Here is a 9,274-nt window from a genome sequence, read left to right on the forward strand (position 1 = left end):
GACAAAAGGAGGCAAAAAATAACAATAAACCTCCAAAATCCACCCCCAAGGTGCCGGGGCCGGGCGTGGCCACGGATTTGGGGCCGGAAAATCCAATTTGGGTGAAGCCAAGGGGCGGATTCCGGCGGGTCCTGGTGAAACGGGGCCGGAGGCGCCTTATTTGGAGAGAAGGGGAAGATGGTTCGCCCCGTCGAGTTTTTCCTTGTGCTTTGTGCCGGCGCCTCCCCCTTCCCGGCGGGAAACGGGGAGGGGGGGAAAAACGGTCAGAAATCGGCAAAACCGAGGAAATCTTCCCTAATTGCCAGGGAGCCGCCGGCTCGGGCGGGTTCCAGTTCGGGCGCCTGGAATTTGAATCCCGAAAAAAAAACCCAAAAAACCAAAAAGAACCCCCCCCCCCAAAAAAAAAAAAAAAAGTGGAAAGAGGAGGAAAGGAAAAAAAAAAAAAAAAAGGAAAATGAAGGGAAAATCACAAGCCGAGGGAACGGCCGTTGGTCCAAGGTGCCTCCGCTGCCCCCCCGCCCCCGGCGCTGCCGCCGCCGCTCGGCTCCGGGGCCCTCGCGTGCTGGTTTTGATGGGGGGGCACCGGGAGGGGAGGGGGCTGCGGGTGACCCCCTGCCCCACCCCAAAGCAGCGAGTCCTGGGGTCCGGGGGTCCCATGGTGGGAGCCGGGGAGGGGCCGGGGGGGCCGCGGCACGGTCGGGCCGGTTTCTCTCTCTCCGGTGGCGGCAGGAGGGGGGGACTCGGGGGCTCGGGGACCCCCGCGCCCCACCGCTGCTGGCGGGGGGGGCTCGGGGACCCCTTCGTCCCGTTGCTGGGAGCGGGGACCCAGGGGGTTTGGGGACCCCTTCACCCCGTCGCTGGGAGGGGGAAGGGGGGCTCAGGGACCCCTCTGCCCCGTCGCTGGGAGGGGGGATCGGGGACCCGTTCGCCCCGGGGCTCGGGGGGGGTGGTGGGGGGCCGGCGTCGGGGTCGAGGGCTGGGGGGATCGGCTCAGTCGTCGTCCACGTCGTCGCCGTCGGAGTCGTCACCGGCGCCGCTGCCGCTGCCGGGTCCCGGCGGGCCGGCGCGCCGGTCGTAGAGCTTGTCCCGCTGGCGCTCCTGGATGTCGCGCATCTCCTCGGCGTAGCGGCAGAAGGCGCCGCCGAACTTGGCCCAGGCCTTGTAGGGGACGGTGATGGCGTTGCGGTAGGACGGCTTCACCTCGCTGACCCGCAGGAACACCCCGTACTTGTTGCAGCCCACGTCGAAGAAGAAGCGCTTGGAGTCCACGGTGATGGACGTGCCCTCGGGCAGCTCCCCGTAGAGCCCGCCGCCGCCCGGGCCGCCGCCGCCGGGGCCGCCCAGCTCGTCCTCCTCGCCGCCGTAGTCGTCGATGAGCTTGGCCAGGGCATCGCGGAACTCGATGAGACCCTGGGCGGGCAGCGCGATGGTCTGGCCGCTCTGCAGCCCGGGGGGGCCTCCCGCGAACCCCCCCGGGCCGCCGGGGCCGCGGTTCACGGTCTGGCGGATGCGCAGGAAGCGCCCGCGCTGGTTCTCCTTCAGGTCCAGGTAGTACTTGCGGTTCTCCCGCACCAGGAACTCGCTCTTGAGGGCGCGGCGGGGCCCGGCGCCGTCCTCGCCCGGCGGCCCCGCGGCCTGGGCCAGCTGCTCGGGGCTGGACGGGCCCAGCTGCGCGTAGTGCTCGATGAAGTCGCCCAGGTAGTCGCGGAACTCGGCGGCCACGGCCATGGAGAGCGTGAGGCGGCTCTTGGAGCCGCCCGCGCCCACCTCGGCGATCTTGAGGAAGCGGCCCTTGGCGTTCTGCTTCACGTCCAGGTAGAAGCGCTTGTTCTGGATGTCCAGACGCTTGGACGCCAGCTCCTGCGTCTCCTGCTCGGGGCCAGCCGCGCCGCCGCCGCCGGGCCCCGCGGCCGGGCCGGCCCCCCCCGCCCCGCCGCGGGCGGTCCCGAACCCGCCGCCGCCACCGCGCTCGCTGCCGCTGTCCCCGTCCGCCATCTTGTCCGCCCGCCCCGCGCGCCGCCCGCTTCCGGCCCCGCTGCGACACCGCTGACGTCACCGCCGCACCGCCGCCGTCACGTGCGCCGGGGGCCCCGCCCGCCGCGTCCCCGCGCGCCCCCAGCGAAGCTCCGCCCCCCCGCCAGGCCCCGCCCCGAAGCCCCCTCCCCACCAATTCCATGGCTCCGAGTCCCGCCCCCAGCTGTCAGTCACCACGGCCACGCCTCCCATTGGTCGCAGGGCCCGGGCCCCGCCCCGCAGCCCCCTCCCCTCCATTGAACGCCGCGCTCTGCGGCCCGGCTGTCAGTCACGGCCACCGCTGGCTCCTATTGGCCAATACGGCCCAGGGCCCCGTCCCCGGCTGTCAGTTTCCAGCAATGGCACCTCTTATTGGTCCCTGAAGCCCCGCCCCCAGCTCCTCCCTTCATTGAGCGCAGATTCCCGCCCTTCCTTGCTGTCAGTCACAGCCTCCTGCAGTCCCCATTGGTCCGTGATGTCCGAAGCCCCACCCCCAGCTGTCTCTCGCCATCAGCACAGCTCCCATTGGCCAGAGAGGCTCTGAGCTCCGCCCCCTCAGGCTGGGGGTGCATGATGTCATGGCCAGTCAGCGTGACATCATTGATGACATCATGGCTGGTCAGTGGCACCGGGGCCACACTTAGGAGACGGGCAAACTCCAAACTCTGCCTTGAGCTGGGCCTGGATGGCAGAACCCGCTGGAACCTGCCAGAACCCTCCAGAACCTGCCTGAACCCCCCCTGATCCCAGGTTGGGATGAGCTGCCCAAGGGGAGTCCTCGAGTCAGGGCCGTGGCCACCCCTAAGGGACACCCTGGGACCACTCAGGGTCTCTGGGGATAACCTGGGAACCTTCAGGGGACCTTCTGAGGCCACCTGGGAACCTCTGGGGATCTCCTGGACCCTGGTGGGTTCTCCTGAGTCCCCTGCAGGAGATGCAGACTCCGGTGCCTGGCAGGATGGGCTCCCTGAGACCCTCCTGGGTGACACCCATGGGACAGGCCAGCACATGTCCGAGGGGACAAACGGCCCTGGGTGGAGGTGGAGGGGGGGGTCCCTGTGTGTGGGGAGGAGGCTGTGATCTGTCCAGGAGGCTGTGGGACTCCCAGGAGGGTGTGGGACCCACCCAGCCCCCTCAGTGTTCAGGGGCTCCTTTGGGAGCCCAAAGGGGACAAAGCCACCACGGGACCCACTCGGTGTCCCCCCCCAGTCCCAGGGCAGAGGGACAATGAGACGGGGTCCTCCCACCCCAAATTCTGCCCCTAGGCCACAGTGTCCCCCTCAGACCCCCCGGACCCCTCGCCACCCACAATGAGACCCCCAGCACAGACACAGCCAGACTCTCCACACAAATTCTTTATGGGGGGATTTGGAGGGTCCAACAGAGACCCAGGGAGGGGAGGGAGGGGGACCCCCAGCCCCTCAGTGGGGCAGCTCATGGGGGATCAGTTTGGGGGCATTTGAGGGTCCCCCAGCCCTCAGTAGGGGATCAGTTTGGGGGCATTTGGGGGTCCCTCAGTGGGGCAGCTCGTGGGGAATGAGTTTGTAGTGGGCGCCGCAGGAGGGGCAGCGCTGGGCCTCGCCCTTGTGCAGCCAGAACCAAACCACGTAGCTGTTGTCCTCCTCACCTGGGGGGACAGGGACAGCATGGGACACACAGACAAGGACATGGGGACGGGGACAGCGTGGGACAGAGGGACGGGGACAGGCATAGGGGAGAGGAACAGGGGACGAGGACAGCATGGAACAGAGCACAAGAACAGAAGGGGACAGAAACGGACAAGGAACAGGAATGGACACACAAACACTGTGCAAAGGCATGGGTGGAAGGATGGACACATGGACACGGGGATGTACACATGGACAGTTAAAAGACAGACACAGGGGCAGGATGGACACACAGACACTGGGATGGACAGACACATGGACACGGGGATGGTCAAATACACGGACACGAGGACAGACAAACACACGGACAGGGCCGGGAGCACTCACAGACACAGCCCACGATGCGCTTGTTGGACACGGAGGGCACGAGGTTGGGATCCTCCTTGGTGCCTGCGTAGCGCTTGGGCCGGAACATGCTATACGGGTCCTGTGGGCAGGGCAGGGCACCCCAGGCTGTGAGACCCCCAGAACCACCCCAGAACCACCGCAAAATCCCCCGAGGGCAGCCTGGCCCCGCGAACCCCAAACCTGGCATCCCCAGCTCCACCCCGAGATCCCCTGTGCCTGATCTCCCCCAAATCTGAGACCCCCAGCCCCAGACCCTGCAGCCCTCCAAGGACACCAAAACTGGAACATCCCCCCCAGATGAACCCGCCACCCCTCGAGCACCCCCAAATCCCCCGGGACCCCCATATCTCCTCACCGCTGACCCCTCTGACCCCACCCCCGCCAAGGGCATCGGAACCCTGAAATAACCCGAGCCCCTCGCCACGCCGAGCCCCCCAGAACACCCATCCGCCAATCTCTGCCCCTCCAAGGGCAGCCGAACCCCGAAACCGCCCCGGAGCCCCCCGGCATCCCTCGGGCCACCCCCGCCCTCCGGCTGACCCCGGCCCCAGCCCCACCGCGCTCCCCCGGCACTCACCAGCCCCTTGTTCATGGCCTCCATCACCTTCCGCTCCAGCCCGGTCGCCTGCTCCTCATCGCTGGCCAGGTTCCCTGCGGGGCTCCGTCACACCGGGGCTGCACACGCACCCCGCCCCGCTCCCCCCGCTCCTCCCCGCTGTCCCCCCCGCTCCCCGCTCCCCCGTCCCCGCTCACCGGGCACGCTGAGCTTGCGGGCGGGCGCGGCGCGGGCGGAGGCCGCGGGCAGGAGCCGCAGGGCCGCGCTCACCCGCAGTAACCTTGAGGCCATGGCGGCGAGACTGGCGGCACTTCCGGCACGGGCGGAAGCGGAAGTGACGTTGGGCGGGACGGCGGGAGCGCCAGATGTAGCGGCGCGGCAGCACCGGAGCCACGCCCACAAACACTGAGCCCCGCCCCTTTCGGGTGATCCCGCCCCTGTGCATTACCCCGCCTCCCTGGTGGCCCCGCCCCGTATATGACTCCGCCCCCGTGGTGCCCCGCCTCGCGGTGGCCACACCCTCTTGTAGGCCCGCCCCTCTGGGCGGCCCCGCCCCCGGTGCGAGCCCGGTGGTCCCGGGGGGCGGGGCTGAGATTTTGAATGGGAGAGGAGACCCCCGAGAGGACCGGGACAGTCCTGGGGACAGGGACACTGTGGGGGGACAGGGACACTGTGGGGGGACAGGGACATTGTGGGGACAGGGACAATGTGGGGACAGGGACAGTGTGGGGACAGGGACACTGTGGGGACAGGGACAGCCCCTGGAGGTGACAAGGACACGCCGAGGGGACAGGCCCGATGTCCCCAGGGCTGCGGGACACCCAGCGAGGGGTGGGGACAGTGCGGGGAGCGGGGACAGCCCCGCCGCCCTCCCTCCGTGCCTCAGTTTCCCCTGCCCTCGCTGCTTACTCATCCCCATCGATCCCATCGATCCCCCCGGGCCCGGGGGGGCACTCAAGGACCTTTTTCCCCCCAGTTTCGAGGCCCGCTCCGGCGGGACCCTCCCGGCGCTGACCCCAACGCCCGGGGGTGCTGCGGGAAGCGGGGGGAGCGCCCCTGGACCCCCGCCCCACAGAAACCCCAAACTTTTGTGGGAAAGCGCAAAAAACCGCGGGGGGGGGGGGGGGGGCAGGGTGCCAGGGGAGGAGGAGGAGGAGGAGGAGGAGGAGGAGAGGAGGGGAGGGGAGGACGGGCCGGCGGGCACGGGCAGCACCCGCCCCGCGCTGCCGCAGGAGCCCCGCAGGGTTGGGGGGACCCCCGGTGCCCCCGGTGCCCCCCGGGGCCATGGGCATCCAGGGCATGGAGCTGTGCGCCGTGGCCGTGGTCATCCTCCTCTTCATCGCCGTGCTCAAGCAGTTCGGCATCCTGGAGCCCATCTCTGCCGAAGGTACCCCCCAACCCCCGAGCCCCAATTAACGCTAATTAATGAATTAATGAGGGCTCAGCCCCAGTGCCCGGTGACCTCCCGGAGCAGAGCCAGGTTTGCGGTCTGGGGTCCCCTCGGGAGGGTTTGGAGGAAAAGGATGAGGATTTGGGGCTGGGGGGGAGTGGACAGAGACCCCAAACTCCCCCTGAAGTGCCACGGCCTGGGGGGACCCCCGGAGCATCCCCAAAACACCCGGGAATGGGGACCCCCACCCAAAAGAACCAGGATGGGGACCCCCACTCTAGAGCCCTCCTCTGCCCCATTAACCCCCAGGAACGGGCAATGGGGACCCCCAGTGACCCCCAAACCTTCCCAAGGAGGGCCGGGAGGGCTCTGAGCTGGCGCTGACCCCAACAAGGCCCCCGAGGTGGGGGTCATGTCCTCACAGTGACCCCAAAACCCCCTGAGATGGGACACAGGGACCCCCAATGCCCCCCAGGTCCCCCGAAACCCCCTCACAGCCCGAGCTGGGGGTTCCCCCCCCTCTGACAGCGCCAGGGAACGTTCGGGGCTCCCAAACCCATCCCAAAATTGCTGAACGGCCCCGCAGGGGCTTCCCGGGCTGGAATTATTAATGAAGCATCATTTATTAATTACCTTGCGCCGGGCCGGGCGGGAGCGGCGGCGGCCAAGAGGCGGCTCGGGAACGTTCGGAGCCCCGGGAGTGCGGGGAAAGCCCCGGGACGCGACACCCGCGGCCCTCGGGGGCACCCGGGAGCTCCGGGGCTGCGGGGCCGCGGATTTGGGGCGGTGCGGGAGGGTTTGGGGTGCAGGGGGGGTCTCTAAGGGGGTCCCTAAGGGGGTCTCTAAGGGGGTCTTTGTCCTGGGAGGGTTTGGGGTGCAGGGGGGTCCCTAAGAGGGGTCTTTGCCCCGGGTCTCCCTCCGCAGACAGCGGCGATCCCGACGTGGAGCTGCCGACGGCCCGGCACCCGCCCGAGGGGCTGGAGCAGCTCCTGGCCCGCACCAAGTTCACCAAGACCGAGCTCCAGTCCCTCTACCGAGGCTTCAAGAACGTGAGTCGGGGGTACCGCGCCCCCCAAACCCGCGGGTCCCCGCGTTCCCGGGGTCACCGGCGCCGCTGCCCCGGCAGGAGTGTCCCAGCGGGCTCGTGGATGAGGAGACCTTCACGCTCATCTACTCGCGCTTCTTCCCGCACGGCGGTGAGTCGGGGGTCCCGCAGCCCCCGGGGGGGCCGGGGCAGTACCGGGAGCGGTACCGGGAGCGGTACCGGGAGTCACGGTCCGGTCCCGCAGACGCCAGCTCCTACGCGCACTTCTTGTTCGACGCCTTCGACGCCGACCGCAACGGGGCTCTGTGCTTCCAGGTGGGAATTCCGGGGGGGAACGGCCGTGCCAGCACCGTGATTCATCACATCCTCCCCCTCTTCCTCCTCCTCCTCCTCCTCTCCCCTCCCGGCTGTGGCCGGGTAAAAATAACGGGATCAATAGGGCTGCAATCCCCGGGGCGGCCCGGGATCGATGGGGCAGCGGCGGGGCCGGGGTGAGGGTGGGTGAGGGTCCCTCCCGCCGCTCCCCGGGCAGGATTTCGCCGTGGGGCTCTCGGTGCTGCTGCGGGGCACGGAGCAGCAGAAGCTGAGGTGGACGTTCGACCTCTACGACGTGAACAAGGACGGCTACGTCAGCAAGGAGGTGACACTGGGGGACAGCGGGGGGTGGCGGGGTGGGGACAGGCGGGCGGGGGCTGCCAGCGCCCTGTGTCCCCCCCAGGACATGCTGGAGATCATGAAGTCCATCTATGCCATGATGGGCCAGCCCGCCCCGGGGCACAGCGCGCCCGCACAGCACGTGGAGCTCTTCTTCCAGGTGAGACTGGCCCCAAAGTGTCCCCAAAGTGTCCCCAAGGCCACCCCCGGGGCCGCCCCGCCCCGCTGAGCCCCGGCCGCTCCCTTGCAGAAGATGGACAGGAACGGGGACGGCGTGGTGACCTTCGAGGAGTTCCTGGCCACCTGCCAGGAGGTGAGGGGCTCTGGGGGGCACCATCCTCATCCTCCTCATCCTCGTTCTGTCCCGGAATGACGCGCTGGGGGCATCAGGAGAGAGGGGGACATGGTGGGAGTGGGACAGGAGAGGAGGGATGGGAGGAGAGGCGTGGGATTTGGGGCTGGGAGAAGGATTTGGGGAGGCAGGAGGGTTGGGATGGGAAGTGTGGGATGCTGGGACAGGAGGGGACAGGAGGGGACAGGAGGGAGATAGCAAAAGGGGCTCAGGAGGGGGCCGTGGGGTCTCTGCTCTCTCCTCCCCAGGACAAGGACATCATGAGCTCCATGCAGATCTTCCACAGCGTGCTCTAGACCCTGCTCCCCCCGGAGGTTTTCTGCTGTTTCAGACCAACCAGAGGCAGGAGAAGTCCAGCATGTGGCTCCCAGAGACGGGACAGGACAAGGACAAGGACGACGTTGCCACCACAGCCCCCTGGGCACGGCACTGCCACCCCCCCCATTCTGTGGGGCTGAGCCCCCCTCGACACGGACCCCCCCCCCCCCCTTGGCGGTGCAGGGACAGCACAAACCCCACCCCAGGGACTTGGGGACCCTCGAGATGGGAGCCCGGGTGTGGGGGTGTCCACATGGCAGCCGTGAGATGGAGCCCCCAGACACCGACCCAAAGCACAGCCCCTGCTCCCCAGCAGCGTGGGGAGAGGGGATTTTATAAATAAACCAAACAGTGACGATTTAGGGGTGAAACGGAATCAAGGGGGATGAGAGGGACGTGCGGTGTCCCGGTGGTCCCTGTCCTGCTCTCGGGCCCTGCCCGTGCCCTGGTCCCCTCTCCCGTTCCCAGTCCCTGTCCCTACCCCTGTTCTGGTCCCAGTCCCGTTCCAGTCCCTGTCCGGCTACCAGTCCCAGTCCCAGCTCCCGTGCCTCTCCCAGACCCATTCTGGGTCCCATTCCCAGGTCCGTTCCCAGTCCCGGTCCCGTTCCCAGTCCTGTTCCCTCTCCCCTTCCCGTTCCCGTTCCCATTCCCCGTTCCCAGTCCCTTTCCCAGTCTCGTTCCCATTCCAGTCCCCTCTCTCATTCTCATTCCCATTCCCGGTCCTGTTCCCGTTCTCGTTCCCATTCCCGTTCCCGTTCCCATCCCCGTTCCCGCGGCCCCGCCCCCCAGCCCTCTCCTCTCATTGGCTCTCATTGAAAACAAGGCCCCGCCCCCTGATCCATCCCATTGGGCGGCCTGAAGGGGGCGTGGTCTCGGAGTGGCGTCCTTCAGGGGTGGGGCATCATGTGACGTGACACGTGACGGGGCGGGG

The 9,274-nt window shown here is 68.2% G+C and overlaps 3 protein-coding genes across 3 annotated transcripts; 1 reads left to right on the forward strand and 2 right to left on the reverse strand.

Moving 5' to 3' along the window:
- Positions 1-437: 437 nt before the first annotated feature.
- On the reverse strand, positions 438-1,995 carry PURB (purine rich element binding protein B). The gene has a single exon (XM_036396580.1). The coding sequence runs from the start codon at positions 1,993-1,995 to the stop codon at positions 991-993; it is 1,005 nt and encodes a 334-aa protein (XP_036252473.1). The 3' UTR covers positions 438-990.
- A 1,358-nt stretch (positions 1,996-3,353) lies between these two features.
- On the reverse strand, positions 3,354-4,915 carry LOC118695162 (cytochrome c oxidase subunit 5B, mitochondrial). The gene is made up of 4 exons (XM_036396583.2): positions 4,782-4,915; positions 4,606-4,679; positions 4,008-4,107; positions 3,354-3,640 (listed from the first exon to the last, which is right to left on the reverse strand). The coding sequence occupies exons 1-4, from the start codon at positions 4,873-4,875 to the stop codon at positions 3,528-3,530; spliced, it is 381 nt and encodes a 126-aa protein (XP_036252476.1). The 5' UTR covers positions 4,876-4,915; the 3' UTR covers positions 3,354-3,527.
- An 896-nt stretch (positions 4,916-5,811) lies between these two features.
- On the forward strand, positions 5,812-8,693 carry LOC118695163 (calsenilin-like). The gene is made up of 8 exons (XM_036396584.1): positions 5,812-5,971; positions 6,899-7,023; positions 7,101-7,170; positions 7,264-7,334; positions 7,552-7,659; positions 7,738-7,833; positions 7,924-7,986; positions 8,274-8,693. The coding sequence occupies exons 1-8, from the start codon at positions 5,869-5,871 to the stop codon at positions 8,319-8,321; spliced, it is 684 nt and encodes a 227-aa protein (XP_036252477.1). The 5' UTR covers positions 5,812-5,868; the 3' UTR covers positions 8,322-8,693.
- The last annotated feature ends 581 nt before the right edge of the window (positions 8,694-9,274 follow it).

Source organism: Molothrus ater, chromosome 28 (assembly GCF_012460135.2).
Source record: "Molothrus ater isolate BHLD 08-10-18 breed brown headed cowbird chromosome 28, BPBGC_Mater_1.1, whole genome shotgun sequence".
NCBI classification, from domain to species: Eukaryota; Metazoa; Chordata; class Aves; order Passeriformes; family Icteridae; genus Molothrus; species Molothrus ater.